We start from the raw sequence: 16,054 nt of genomic DNA on the forward strand, positions 1-16,054 counted from the left end.
GTATGGGAGAGGTAGTGATGGGATAGTTGTAGACGCCAAAGTATAGTTCGCAAAATAAGCTCCTTCTCATGTATTATCGTGTTGACCCCTCTGACGGTGTAGTTTGTAGATGTCCCCGTACAACCATCAGCTGCTACAAAGATTGGGGAATGGGCGGTGGTCCCATCTGGACATACGACGTGGAATCCGGCTTTGTCGTAACGGATCCAGGAACCATTATTAATTCTGTAATTGAATTTATTACTGTAAAAGGGATAAAGTTTCCCCAGACAACCTTCGCTTGTATGAGAGAGAGAGCCGTTTAGCACGATGCCTAACTCACATGAATCCGTTGATATAGGATAGAATTCAAAAGAGTCGGCTGTACAAATTTTATTATTCATGGCTTCTGAACAGTGAGTGAGTTAGCATAAGGTCTTTAACTTGGGCACTGTAAATGATTTCCTATCGGAAGAAATCAGTACATGCCCGTCAAATGGATATTACTGGACTAGAGTTATTCGTCATGAAAGTAGGAAACGGTGCTATTTTGTATGATTGCCAAGCATCGGAAGAATCAAAAGTATGGTGATCATAATCCTATAATTTTCAACGCTGACTGATATTAGGCTATAATAGAACTCTACTTTATGGGCGTCTAATAAAGGAATATAACCTAGTTTCTCCTGTCCGTTTTCCAAAGTTAACGTCAGATCTTTAATAGGCATGAGGTGTGGAGATAACACACCCTTTGTCGCTAACGTAATAGCTTCTACATAATCTTTTGATTTCTCAATAAAATGTGATATTTTCACACGGATATGATCTATTTTCGAACTATAGTAAGCTAACGTAGCCAGCAAATGTTGAACTTCCATGACCTGATCAATATTATTTGAATGTTCGTTTACTATACTCATTATTTGATTGATTGAAGATAACTGACTGCGAAGTTCAGACAAAGCTAATTCGGTTTTGTGTTGCAAAAACTCAATTCTTTTATTTGATTACTTATCTTAAGGCGATTTGAAATTCCTAAGCCTAGATTCGCACAGATCCTAAGATGTTTAGTCCAGCCAGAATAAGCGGGTTGCGGCGTTCGAGATTGTGCCGCACAGACCACATCAGCAGGTCACGAGCAAGTTCCTCTGCCTCGGCGGTTTTATTTTGTATGTCATAAGACAACATTTCCGCGACGCTTAGGGTTTGAGCTACGCTAAATCTCTTGAGTTAGCATGAAAAATTACGTTGGTGCATTTCCTTAAGCGAAATGGCAACGCCTCATCAGGTCATTCTTTAAGTTAAGGACGTCATCTTCAGGCAAAAATATGGCCTGCATATCCACTTCTATGACTATATTACTTGACACTATGAAAACATCGTCTGTTCTCTCGATAATCGAGCCATGATTAAATTCTATTTCTTTCGTCCTAGCGCTCTTTCCATACAACAAAGATGTCTGAACACACAATATCACTCCTAACAATAACAGATTCATTTTGAAACCTGCAATGAGTAAAATATATGTAATAACTCGTGTAAAAGAATAGGTTTACATACAAATATGATTAAATATATATATATATATAAATTATTATACAAGTTTCATAAATACAACCATTTTTTCCCTCACTCCATCTACCTTTCTTTAGATTCTGATATGTGCCAATGGAACTATTCTCACATCAGTGGGTTTGGATACATTTTGAACCCTAAATCTATTGGCCGTTAATATTTCTAAAATGTTAAACGGGCCTTCAAACTTAGGTTTCGGTTCATAATTTAAACCTTTACGTACGTATACTTGTATGTATACCTGATCGCCCACGGCATATGTTCTAGTTGGCTTAGCTATTTTATCATGATTTTTTTTCATTATTATTTGTGCTTCTTCTAGATTCTTACGAAGTATATTATATCGACTTATGCTTGCATCCATAACATCCTTTAGAGGATTTGATAAATTAGTTGTAGGCGTTAGTACATGGAAAGGTGTTCTAGCTGGGATACCGTACAGTGCCTCGTGCGGTGTCATTTTAATAGACACATGATACGAGTGATTAAGTGTGCTTAGTACCGCAGGTATGGCAATGTCCCAGTTGGGGTCTGCCCCCCCTAAGGTGACCCTTAAAATGTTTAAAACCTTACGATTTGCCCTTTCCACTAGCCCATTAGACTCTGGGTGATAGATCATGGTATTGATTTTCTTTATACAAAGGAATTCGCACAAGGAGTTAAGGAAATGATTATTGAACTCCCCCGCCCGAGTCTGATATAATGGTGTGTGGAATTCCATGTTTACAAATGTAGCACTCGTAAAACTTTCTAGCGCACTCGACTGCGGTTTTTGTTTTAAGCGCTATCAGTTCTGTATATCGAGTCAAAGCATCTATGATTACTAGGAGGTGCTTATTTCCTCTGTCTGACTCGTAAAATCCTGTTAATAAATCTAAATGTACTCTTTCAAAGGGTTAATTTGGCACGGGGTAAGCCCCTAGGCTGACAGGTGTCTTCGTGTGCCCTTTGTATTCTTGACAAGTGCGACAATTTGCTGTGTGCTTTTTTATATCTGTAAGCATCGTATGCCAATAAAATAAGGATTTGGCTTTCTGTGACATTAAGGAATAACCCGGGTGTCCATGCAGTGGATTTTCATGCAACCATTTTAAGACAGTGGGTATGAGTGAGATAGGTACCACCACCTGGTTGCTATTCAACTGTGGTGTGTTGCGGGTTTTCCTCGTCATGGATCTACACAGGATATTATCTTTGATGATATAATTCTGCTGCTTATACTTATGTATTCCTTTTCCTTCGGATTTCCATTTAACGCAATGATGATTTTTTCTATTTGCGGATCTTTTCTTTGTTCTGTCTGTAATAGTTCAGCACTCCAGCCCAGATCTTCCTGTTCAGATATAGTTTTAACAACGGGCGTGGAGGTTGAGATATGTATTAATTCAGCTAATGGCTCGGTACAAGATGAAGAGGGGTTGCGTGATAATGCGTCAGCAATATTTGCTTTCCCAGGTAAATACCCGATCCTCGCGCCAAAGTCCTGGATGATCATGTGCCACCGAGTTCGCTTAGGGCTGTGACTAAAGCCTTTAAAGAAGTCGGTTAGGGGCTTATGATCAGTGAGAACCTTGACGGATAACTGTGTATTATAAATTTAAAATGCACGAGTGAATTAACAATAGCGAGCCCTTCCTTGTCTATTACTGCATATTTACTTTCGGAAGGTCTCAGTTTACGTGAATAAAAAGCTATAGGGAAAAACTGTTTGAAGAATTCCTTACCGAAGTCAGGAAATTTCAAGATATGAGAACTACACAGTTCATCTTTCAATTTATCGAACGCCTGTTGATGAATTTCAGACCATATGAAAATCTACGCCCTTTTTTATAAGATCGGTTAGGGGAGCGGCTATAATGGAGTAGTTCCTATAACCACCTATAGTATCCGCTACACCCTAAAAATTGCTGTATTCCCTTGACGTTAGTAGGTATCGGAAAGTTACGGATAGCCGATACCTTATCATGGACTACTTTAAGACCTTCACTAGAAACCGTGAAACCTAAATAGACTAGTTCTGTTTTAAAAATTCACACTTATCTTTACCCTTAAATTATGCTGCCTTAGTCTTTGTAGCACTAACTCTAATTTACGTAGATGATGTTCTAATGTATTGGAAAAGATTACTAGGTCGTCCATGTAGGCATGTAGGATATCTCCTAACAAGTCTCCAAACACATGTTTATCATACGAGTAAAAGTTATGGGAGCACAACGTAAACCAAAAGGCATACGCAAAAATTCATAATGTCCCCTGGCTGTGCTGAAGGCAGTGTATGGGATACTCTCTTCTTCCAACGGAATCTGATGAAATCCTTTTAATAGGTCCAAGCTGGTGAAATATTTGTCGACCTAGTAGAGATAGGATATCATCAGTACATGGTACTGGGAATCGGTCAGGGATTGTTTCTTCATTTAAACGACGAAAATCGACGCATATCCGCCAAGTTCGATCTTTTTTCGGTACTACTATTAACGGAAAATTATAAGGGCTGTTTGATTTCCTAATGACTCCTTCTTTTAGCATTTTACCTACTTCCTTTGTCTCATTCTGAAATTTCATAGGAAGTCGGTACGAAGGTACATAGATTACTTTATGTTTGTCCTTGAGCCTTATTTGATGCTCGATGACATCCGTTTTTCCTAAGGTTCCATCCGTAGTGGAAAAAAACATCATGATATTCAGTTAAAAGATTCAAAATTTCTGCTGAATTTCTTCTTCTTGAATGTCCTTATTGATTTTGTTCTTTATAGATTGCAAAAGGGATTCCCGCAACTGATTGAGCGTGATTTATCTCAGCTACGGTAAGAATGCGATGTTTATAAACTTCCGCATCCAAGATATGTTGATTTTTGTGGATTACTAAAGTGGTATTCAAATGATACAGACTTCGATGTGACATTGTTGTTGTGAGCCGACTGTATAAATGGCTTGTGTGACGGATAATCCGTGTGTTTTCAGAGTTTCGGAAAGGATTAACGTTTCGGATCCTGGCAAGGTTTTCTTTACACGCACTAATATGTTCGAAGTTACGTTCGGCTCTGAGAGTTTGCGTGCAAGCTGATATTACGGGCGAGCGAGAGTTCTGTTGGGTTGCATGTATTATTTCTTGGTTCATGAGACAGGTGATTGGTTCTTCAATGTAAGTGACTACTCTCTCTCTTTATTATCTAAAACTGATTTTAGGGTATTAGAAGACTTATAGAATTTCCCTTTGATATACACGCTGTGTTTTGCAGGTGCTAAGATAATATTTTGAGTGCCCATAGACGGGTATCCAATAATTACTGCGGGATACATATTAATGTTTTGTACAACGATAAAGGTATTGGAAAACGTGCGCTTACCGACCTTGTACTGTACATGAGTTACTCCTACCACATTTAATTCATTATTTCCTATGCCTGAGAGCCTTATTCCGGACTTCTCTATAGGGAAGTTTGAAAAGAGTAAATGATGAGTCCTTAAATCCATATTACGTGGACTACCAGAATCAAAGAACAAGTGAATGACTTATGGTCCAAATTTACTGCATGTAAGGTTGGTCGCAACTCGTAACTTAACTAATAATTGCATGAATTTGTTGCAAATCTACGGGAACCAGCACAGATTTTTTGGATTCGGCCGTGTGTTTCATAGGAAAATCAATTGCCTCACAATGATCTGATAAATGATTAAACTGATTATTTGATACAAAAGATGTTGATATTGATGACCCAACATCGCCCTCTCCCCCTTTGGAGCAAACTACGTGGTATTTGCTGTGTTTATCACACCTTGAAAATTCGCTTGACCTTGCAAGTTCTGGCTAGACGGCCCAGGAACAGAGGTACCTGAAGCACGATTTGTTTGTTTCTGCTGTTGTGCAGCATTTCAGTTTGCTTGTTTCTTTTTATAGTACTGAGGACCCTTCTTTTTATTTGCACTGGCAACTGGTTGCGTGTTTGTAGGATTCTGCTGTTGATTCCTCGAGTAGCAACGATTATATGAATGAGTGGAACTATTATGTATTGAACAAAAACGCGTCCGACAGTCTGAAATCATGTGACCTGGTCGTTTACAGTTATAACAAACCATCCCTGCAACTTGATTATTATTATGTACCACATTTACTTGTTGTGGCTTGTTCTCATTTTTTGCAAAAACTTGAATGAGCGAAGGATCTAGGTCGGTACATTTAGACATGTGTTTTTTTATTTGTTTATACACATCTAATTCCGTAATGTTGGGCTGCAATTTTTGTCAAAAACACCGCACTAATGCTTCAGGCAACATTGCAGTAATACTCGTAAGGTAAATTAAACGGATTAAATCTTTCACGGCGATTTTGGCACTCTAACCCACCATGTTACTTAAACTAACTTGATATTCATTTAGCCGGTCGGCAATTAGCGCCGCCCGCTCGACAACATTAAGCTGAGTCATGGAGGCTTGGTTAAGGATATTTCTCGATGCCAATACTACATCTAAGGCCTCTTCACCCCCATACACGGCACGTAATCTGATTTTGAACTCGTCCCATGTAGTCGCCTCTTGGAAAGTAACACCCCTTAGATAAGCACTGCGTCTCCTTTAGCAAAGTCTATGAAGCTTTTGGCCTCCTGTAATTGTACTGCTGGGTCTGTGATGCATTTTGCATTTAAATGAGCGTCTACAGATGAGATCCATGCCTCAACATTTTTAGGCAGGAACCCATTGACCCGACCTTGAAAAGGGACAATTGCTGACCTCGCGCTCACGAGAGTCACCACATTGGGGTTGCCAGCCGGAGTAGTTGCCATGTTCACTTTTACTTTTTTCTTATCACTTCTATTCCTTGCGGTCCTATCAAAATACCTATAAGAGTACACTCGACCACTATGTTAACGCATATGCAATATACTGTATAAATGTGTTATAGTAATAGGAAAAACCCCCAAAAGATACAAAAATACAGATAATTTGATAAAAATATTATACGGAGAATTCCTGCAAGAAACGATTAGCAACAACGAGAAGAAAAAAAAAATAATCTGCGGGTGAGAACTCGTAGTTGAAGATTGATTCTGTAATGAAGGAAGATTAAGATGGCGAACAACTCGCCCCCAGAATACTGGACGATCAACTCCTGATGAACAACACTTCACTGAGGAAAAAACCTGAATAGATAAAATGGTACTTAGCTCAAGATTATATGGTGAAGGATTGTTGACATGGGATGACGTCTCAGTTCCTGTCGTCGTCGCGTCAGAAGTCGTGATGACGTCACGGTCTTCTCTCAGGCTCACGATGCATGAAGAAGTCCAAGATTGATGACGTCACAGGCTCCTTCCTCGCATTACTTCCTCTTGCTCTACTCTTTGCGTCCTTGCTAGTGATCGCGCGTTGTTTCCTTTGTGTTTCCTTTATGTGTTTTCTTCTTTCTGTTGATGTTCGATGCTGCTCTCGTCCGGTGTTGATTCTCGAAGATAAGTGACAACAGTCACTCAAACGTCGATGTTGATGCTTGTCTTCTTCTCGATGAAGGACATGTCTTCGTCTTCATAAAATGTTGCGTTGATTGAAGATCCCGTTTCCTCTGTTTAGTATTGATTTTGAAGGTGAAAGTTGGTTATTGTAGTTCTTCGGTCGGCTGATATGGGTCTTGTTAATCTTATTCTTCGTCTAAAGCTGCCACCAGTCTTAGTCTCTTCGCTTTGCGAAAGACTTTTTGTTTCTCCTTACGACTGTCATTCGTAAGTATTTCTGGTTCCTTCCATCTCCTATGTGATATCTTAGTAGAGTGGTTCTTCTTAAACTAAAGGAGAGGATTCAAACACATAGTTGAAAAAAGGTATAACAACTTTATTCTGTAACTCCATACTAAGAGATGCAGTTCGGTCGGGAGACCGATATGTTTGAATGCTGGCACGGAACTGCCATTCTAAAGCATCACGTCGATAGCGGAACATTAGCTATCTCAGCGATTCATATAAAAACATACGTAGTCCGCCGGCTCGGAAGTTACAAGTTTCCGGCTTAGGTTAACAGGTCAACCGCTTCCCATGGAAGTTGTTGTGCAAAGTTATCAGTAATGCAAAACGATGACAATGTAACAGATTTAAACCAGGCTACTGCAGACAGCGCATAGCGTAATCTAGATCTGCATTGGTCACGTAGGACCCTCCTAATGCCATGACCTCAGGTCATGGGTTTTTATTTACAGATTATGTAATTCAATAAATGTATTTATTACATTTATACCCATTATTCGCGGAAAATGTGCCTATTCGTGGTATATTTTTCACAGAAATATTTGCAAATTACTTTATTTTCATATAATTTGTGTGATTAAATGTACTTTTTTGTGATAAAACTATTAAAATACTTGGGTATAAGCATTTTTAGTTTTTTTTTTCTTTTGGCATTTTAACTATCAAAATGGCAGATCTAAGGGTTTTCAGAGTTTTAATGATTTGCAGGCTGGCTATTTGCAGGGAGGAGGAGTGTGGTACCCATCCCCTGTGAATATGCGAAGTCTACTGTAATGGGTTTTAAGAATCTCAGGATGACCCTAGTAGCTCCTTTGTGGTTCCAAGTAGTGTGTGATCCCAAGCAGAGTGGTTCCTGGATCTTTTATCTCTTCTCTCAGCTATGCCCAGAGAGATTCCCCCTTAGCACCGCCTTCTCTGCTAACCTCTTGTGGAGAGGTACCACCAAACTGTAGGGTCCTTATTCTTCATGTCTAAGGACTGCCCTGTATCTCTTACAAATGAGAGATCTTTCTTGCAGAGCAGTGACACAGATGTCTGGCTACCTCAGGAGATCTTTGTCAGCCATGTACAAGGGCAAATGGCCCATGTAATTGGTGTTGGCAATGGAGTTCCTTTCCACTGGAATTGGTATTCAGCAGATAATGATCTTCCTGATCTTTCTCAGAACAGAGACACTTCTTTCTTTTTCTACTGTCAAGGGCTACAGGGCAGCCTTAGGATTATTCTTCGTCTGAAAGACCTGGACATCACCTCATCCTGAGAATTGTTATTCAAGAGCTTTGAGCAGTTTTATTCACCTAGGGAACTGAAACCACCTAAGTGGGACATTACTCTGGTGTTGAGTAGTCTCACTTGATCCCCATTCGAACCCCTGCGTCAATCGTCAGACAGAGAACTGTCTTTAAAAACCATTTTCCTTCTGGCCTTGGCTTCGCGTCTTTGTAAAGAATGGGAGAGCTCTTTGGTCTGGTTTATGACGTAAGCACACCAGGGGTTGGGGGGTCATTAGCTTTCGAATTTGTCCTGGAATTCAAAGCCAAGACCCAAAATTCCCTTGGTTAACGATGACAGATTTGCCTCATTTTCTGTCTTTCCCTTAATGAGTTTAACAGCGACCCTCAAAAGTTGCTGCTGTGCCCTGTTGGAGCACTGCATTGTTATCTAAAAAGGACTCATCACCTAAGACCTAGGTGTGTGTAATAGACTTTTTGTTAGCATGAGACGAGCCAAGGAAGATAGGCCTTAGAATACCATTTTGTTTTAACTACATGAGGTGATTAGGCAAACCAACTCATCATCAAGTTCAATCACCAATATGTACTATACATGCACAAGCACATGCCATTGGAGGCATAAGTTCCTCCCTGGCATTTAAGAAGAACTTTTCTGTTCATAGTATTTTGAATGCTCTTTCCTGGCTTTGTTAGACCACTTTCACTTCCTGCTAACTGAGGGATATTGCCCACCGGTCCTTGGTCACTTTTTCCTTGGATCTGGTGGTGGCTACTCAAATTGCATGGCTCCTCCAGTGCCTTTGGCAGGACAGTTCATATCTTTCTTAAGATGATAGTGTGGAAGAGAGAATGAGTGAGATGACTGGTGTCTCCTCTTTCCCTTTCTTCAGTACCTGTTGGTGGTTTGAAGAAGAGGCGCATCATATGCTGGAACTGGCTTGATGCAGGTGAGCATTGCAGTAATACTGTTACGGCACTTTTTATGTTCCATACAACGCACAAAACTACTCAGTAACTTCCACTACTCTCTAGCAAGGGAAGTGAGGAGTGGTGACAAATCCATTTCATGTGGCTGACATGGTTAGTTGGTTGAACCGATATAGTTCTTTTTGACTTCTATACAGTTCTCGCTGGACAAGTGGTTTTTGCGCTCTGCTGCCAATCTGGTGGTCCAAAGTTCGATTCCCAGCTCTGCCAATGCGGAATCAGAGAAATTTATTTCTGGTGATAGAAATTCATTTCACAATATATTGTGGTTTGGATCCCACAATAAGCTGTAGGTCCTGTTGCTAGGTGACCAGTTGGTTCCTAGCCACGTAAAAATATCTAATCCTTCGGGCCAACCCTAGGAGAGCTGTTAATCAGCTCAGTGGTCTGGTAAAACTAAGATAAAATTAACTTTGACTTCTATATATGCAATGAATCAGGATATGTTATATTGTATTTAAACCCAGTGGACTCTTTGGTTAGATATCCAAATATCTAACATCTCAGAAGCTTAGGTTCTCTTCCTTAGAATCCTCATTTATAAGAAGAATGATTAGGTGTGCCAAACCTCCAGTCAGTTCAGGATTCTCATACCTTCCTCCAAGTGTGAGTCTATCCTAATGTGAAAACCGAAGGTTTGTCCAGCATACGAACAAATAAATTTAATTCATTTGTATTTTTCATATCTAACAAACTTGATGTTTTAACATTGACTGCCCATCTCTAGTCACCCCTCTTATATATTATCCTGGGTTGGAAGAAAGACTGAATACGTCACTAGGTTCAAGTGTGGTCTGACTCTTCTACCGCAACTATGTATTGGATGTCAGATGCCACATATTCTTGCATATACAATTTTTTATTTTCTAATGTTAAGACCTTGGGTGGGTTTGTTAGGTATGAACATACAAATTAATTTAAAAATTGTCACATTTTAATATTTTGATTAAAAAAAATCAGTCATGAAAATTATATGGAAATAGAGTAATTAGTATTTCTCTAAAAAATAACAAAAATTGGAAGATTTTCCCCAAATGTGTGTATAGGATCCACAGAACTGCGAATAGGCAGTGGTCAACTGTACATGCATTACTAGTTTAGTGTTCTTAATATTTCTCTTCGGGTCCCTAGAGTAGGCCTACTTTTGATTTTTCAATAGGGTAGGATGCAGAGTAGGTGTAATGAATTACACTGGGGGTCCTGAGAAGGGGGTGCCACCTCCCTGCTAGGTTAGTGCAAGCCTTCAAAGGTTAGATTAGGTAAAGGTTATATTAGTCCTGAAATGTCTGCTACAAAAAATGCCTATAGTGGCCCTGACCCCATGCTCTGCATTCTCTCCTTTATTTTACAGTTTACATATGCAAAAAAATGCTTTTGGACTTCCTTTTGCTCAAGATGCAGTCTTATTTTATGTCTTATAATTGTGCCTTCTTAAGCAATTAGCCTACTCCCCCATTTTTTTTTTTTGCCTTTTTTTTTATGAGCAGTTTCTATTTTGTGATGGCTATAACTGTCCCCCCTAGACTACTAATCCAGCTTGGCTACTGAGGATGAGAGTTTATGGGTTTTACCTCAACTTGATCATTTTTAACCCCAAGGATTAAGATTATATTTTTGGTAATTGCTTTATTGGCCATACACTACAGTATTTATTTTCAAGTAAGACAGTGGTTTTATACACTTGTTATAAGTGTGTCCTAAATTTGTTGTGGAACCTTTGTCACTTTATTCATAAATTTATTGTTTTGGTACTTAATAGATTCATCGGTTATGGTTCTGCATATTACTTAATGTTATGTTTCTTCCTTTCAGACTTATTGACTGTTATCTTTCATGAGATCAAGACACATGACAAGTAACACTATGTTGCAAAAGGTTTTGTTAATGTTATTGCAGCTACACCAAGGCTATGGATATTACTATGTACCTCGTAAGTAATTTGTGAAGTGTATCTTGCTCCAATTGCTTTAAGCAGGATTCAATGAATTAACTCTTTATGATGTGCAATTATGCATTTGACATATTTGGTTGGGTCATGTTCTATGGAATTCTTGGTGAATGACTGTGGATTAACTTGAGAAATGCATTATGATTCTTAGTGTGTTACCAAGATTAATAGTGTACTCCTAGAGCATTTGTTTTTACATTTTTTTCAAAGTGTTAGTGACTGGACTCATGTATGTTGGTGCTATCCTAATTAAGCACAGTAGCCATTTGGTTTAAGAACTTGCTGCCATACTTTCTACATGTGGAAAAATATTTCATTACAAATCATGGCCTTTTACCTGGTCCTGGTCGTTTTGGGTGTAAGTCTACTAGGCCATAACATCCAAACTGGCCAACAACCTAAACCTCTTAATGGCATAAACGTAAGACATTATGTTTATGGTATTACCATCATTATTTTGTTTTATGTACATCCCCAAGGGGCTAGTATGGAACACAGTGCCCATTTTGCACATAAACTGGAAGTTGCTGAACCTAGAAGGGTGCTTACAGACAAAATGACTCTGGGCAGGAACAACCCGAACTCCTTATAGTACGTAGGTTCCATCTCTATATCCTCAGCTTTTTTAGATGTATTAAATGAGAAAAGCTCCAGAGTTTGCCAGGAATTTTAGGTGGATTAGTCAGCGTTGGTAAATTTCAACCTTGAGATCCAACAATTGTGTTATTAAATTTTAGTTTGTTCCCATTTCAGCTACTGAAGTAACAGTCTCAGGTTGAGTAATGGTTTGTATCTAAAATTAACATTTTTTTTTCTTTTCCAGCTAACTATAACCAGAATGTAGAAAGCAGATGCCTTCTATTCTCAAACCCAGTTTGTGGCGATGATGGAAGAACTTATGCCAACGAATGCACCTTGAAGCAAAATCGTTGTGTAAAAAAAATATCGGATGGACCTTGTCTTGGTAAGATGGTGATGTACAACATTAAACATAATTTGTGGCATTACTATTAATACATGTACGTATTTGTTGTGTAGAGGAATTAGGCTATCATAGAATAACCTATCAACCTTGTTTAAGTAATAGGATTCATGATGGAAGCAAGCTAATTTTCAAGAGTTTCTTTAGGTTACCCTGGAATATTCAGGAATTGGTTTGGGATCTTTCTAAGTCCTATACGTAAAAGTAAATTCTACCAGGTTAGTGATAGGGGATTGTTAGGCAAGGTAAATTTAAGATTGGATGTATGGTCATTGCTGGTGGTGATATAGTCTCACCAGTTTTTTGCTGTTAGCCAGAATGTTTGAGATAGTTCACATATTCGCCACTATGTATGTAACTGATATTTGTTCCTACACGATATACAAACCCTTGGTGCTTTACAATAGGATATACTTGCGGCATAGCAGCTGGATATGGTCATAAAATCTTGAACAAGGTGGTTAGGCAGTGACTACTGCCCAGTATGCGGGTCTCGTGCCCTCACGTAAACACTCCAATTTACTTGCAGCCGTCTTTGAGTGAAGACGTGTGTTTGAGAGCTCTTGCTGACTGGTCATTAATCATGAGTTTCCCTGTGGAATCATTCTTTTATATGTTTTGAATGTACTGTTTGATATTAATAATTAATTGACATTAATACGTAATTGATATACAAACCCACTTTTTGTGATAATCCTCTTTTTCACCCTTTAATATAAGGGCATGACTATATTTATTGACATTACGTTGCATTTTGGAGAGTTACCAAGGGAAACTTTAATGGGTTTCACTTTGTTTTCACTTTGTTTTTTCTCTTCTTGACATTTGCCCCATCTCCTTCGCCCCCTTTCCGCTAGCTTATCAGACGAAGAAGAGGGGATTTCCTGTTGGTGCATGTGGTGTTGATGTTTAAGGGATCTCCTCTCGTTTTGGAGGGCAGTGCCCCTTAATGCGAAAGGAGTATCCTTCTCCTTAATCAATTTTTCTTTTTTCTGGAGGGTAACGGATGGTTGGAGTGATTATCCTAACCGTCGGAATTGTACTCATTACCATGCCGTGACATTGATCCTCGAATGTGTGTACAGTTCCCCTGCTGGAAAATTGTATTGATTTGCTCCTGTTATCCTGGGATTTCATCACTGGCCAGCATCTACAACTGCCCTGTGGTTGTTATCTCTACTTTTGGGGGTGACTGTGCTTCATCCTTTAGAGGTTGTCTTGTGGAAGTTGGCGAAGAAGAAGCCGAAGAAGAAGCCGAGGAAGAAGAGGTCTTGAAGGTGTCATCTTCGTCTTCCTCATCATCTCACGCCTCCTCACTACCTTCTTCAAAGGTTTCTCGGCCTAAGAGGACGAAGGTAGCTTCTCCGCCCCCCTAAGAAGTCTCGCCACAAGACTTCTAAGGGTCTGCATCCTTCCCCTGGGAAGGTAGCAGTTGGGTTTCTTGTTGGCTCACCTGCTCCATTGGGAGTGGGACCATGACGCGGTTCCCAGGGTCTAGTGTCTCGGGAGCCTAAGGAGTTTGAACCAAGGTTCGTTCTCCTGTCTCAGGTACCAGGACGCTGCTCATGGCTCCAGGCCCGTGTCAGAGGCTATTTTGTGAGTTTCTCTGAATGTACAATGGGTCGAGAGAAGGGACTGAGCCGCGGCTCGGACCTACTTAGGAAAACCAGGACTGGCTTTCGTCAGGTGCCAAGGTTGATGTCGCTGTCCCCCAGGATAGGACATCTGGAGGAACTAAGAGGAGGTCCTCTATACAGCCCTCTTCACTAGGTTTCAGCCTCGAAGAGAACTGGGATGTGTCGTGAGGACGATGCATGTTCTTACTAGGCCAAGCCATGCTGATGCTACCAGCATTGCCACGGCTGCACCGGTCCTGCTACCAGCATTGCCACCAGTCCTGCTACCAGCATTGCCACCAGTCCTGCTACCAGCACTGCCACCAGTCCTGCTTTTATTCCTGCTATCAGTCCTGCCCCCAGTGCTGCGAGACCCTCTGCATTCTCCTCAGGAAAGTGGATTCAGCATTGGGGGCCTATCTTCCTGGTGGGGTCTTAGGGTTCCACCAGGCGTACACCCACGTTGTTAAGGAAGGATCGTCTGCTCACCGTCTCGACATCTGGTGTTCCGATTCTCAGGATTCAAACACCTGGAGACTGTGTTCTCCCTGGTTCTTTCTGTCCTTTGGGTGGATTCCAATTTGCAGTCTCCTGTGGGGTCTGGCATATTGGGAGCCTCGAGTGCATATTTTGTTGAATTATACTCTTAATCCAGTCTTAAATGCTTGCATATAGGACTGGTTTTTATGCCTATTCCTCCTCAATTTCTATGGAAGTCGAAGAGTGACCCCTTCCCAATGATCATTTGACGAAATGTGGAAGTATCATAGAGCGCTTGAGTTCCTTGGAATTTCTGGCGCACTCCAGGTGTTTTTGGTCTTTTATGACTTCCAGACACTGGCAAGATGGTTTGCCCGATGATTGTTATTACAAAAGTCAGGAGTCGCAGAGCGCGTGAAATACATGGAATATCCGGCATACTCAGAGTGTTTGGTTTTATGTGATTTCCAAACACTTGCGCAAGATGGGTATCCCCGATTTTGTTATTATAAGAATCGGGAGTCTCATCGAGTACCAGGATCCCCTGGTTTCACTGGTGCTCACAGAGTGCTTGGCTTCTATGTTGCCGAGCACCAGGGCAAGATGAGGCTTGCCTGATTATTGTCTTTACAATAGCCGGGAATATTGCCAAGTCCGGGAATTCTTATGATTTCCATTGCTCGCCGAGCACTTGCTACCACAAGTGCTTGGATAGCGAAGTGAGGCGAGCCTTTACCAGTACAGTGGAGTTCGCTCTTCAGTCTGGTTTGGGCTTATACAGGACTTGGTGCTGCATGCCTTCACCTTCTGGGTGAATGGTCAAGTTCCGTCTTCGAACACGTAGGACAGTAGACATAGAATTCCCCTTTATTCTTCGGAGAGCTTCGGCCTCGAAGGAGAATAGTTAATTGGGAAGAAGTGTTAGTTCTTCGCTGAGGATTACCACACATATTTATGTGGTGGTGATCTACCCAGCTCACTCGACGTGGCTCGGCCAGCCCAGGTCTGCCAGGTCGAGTGCTCGGCTTTGCCGAACGAACTCTGCTCATGATAAGTGCAGTTCCTTGCCATGGTATAGCACCCTCCTTTCCCGGTGTTGCATTCGTGGTGTCATCTCGTCACAGAAGGGGTCATCGTCTTCATCGTCCAATGCCTCATCTCCCTCTTTAGAGGCTTCCCAACCTAAGAAGAGGAAGATGGCTTCTCTCTGCATCTTTCCCAGGGGAGGAAGTAGTTTTCTCTCATTGGCTCACTGGCTTCTATGGGAGCGGGAACCATGATGCTGTCCCCAGGAGTTAGTGTTTTGCAAGCCCAGGGTTTGGACCTAGGTTCGCTCTCCTGTCTCTGTTTCCAAGGGCGCTTCTCTTGGAACTGGGGCTGTGTCAGGTACTCTTTCGCAAGTCTCTCAGAGTGTACAACCTCCATAGGGGGTCGCACACCCGTGGTCACTAATGGGAAGCCTTCTCTCCATCGTAACAAGTGGCACAGAGCAAGAGATTGGATCGAGAAACTTTGGTGAC

The 16,054-nt window shown here is 40.9% G+C and overlaps 1 protein-coding gene across 2 annotated transcripts in view; it reads left to right on the forward strand.

Moving 5' to 3' along the window:
* The window catches only part of LOC135210215 (fibrillin-1-like), a 179,911-nt gene that overhangs the window by 18,262 nt on the left and 145,595 nt on the right, over positions 1-16,054 (forward strand). For both annotated transcript variants that reach the window (XM_064243051.1, XM_064243052.1), the window contains exons 2-3: positions 11,321-11,438; positions 12,280-12,420. In XM_064243051.1, coding sequence (XP_064099121.1) covers positions 11,342-11,438; positions 12,280-12,420 — 238 coding nt within the window. In that variant the 5' untranslated portion in view covers positions 11,321-11,341. The remainder of the gene's footprint in view (positions 1-11,320; positions 11,439-12,279; positions 12,421-16,054) is intronic.

The sequence above is a fragment of the Macrobrachium nipponense genome, chromosome 39 (genome assembly GCF_015104395.2).
Source record: "Macrobrachium nipponense isolate FS-2020 chromosome 39, ASM1510439v2, whole genome shotgun sequence".
In the NCBI taxonomy this organism is placed as follows: Eukaryota; Metazoa; Arthropoda; class Malacostraca; order Decapoda; family Palaemonidae; genus Macrobrachium; species Macrobrachium nipponense.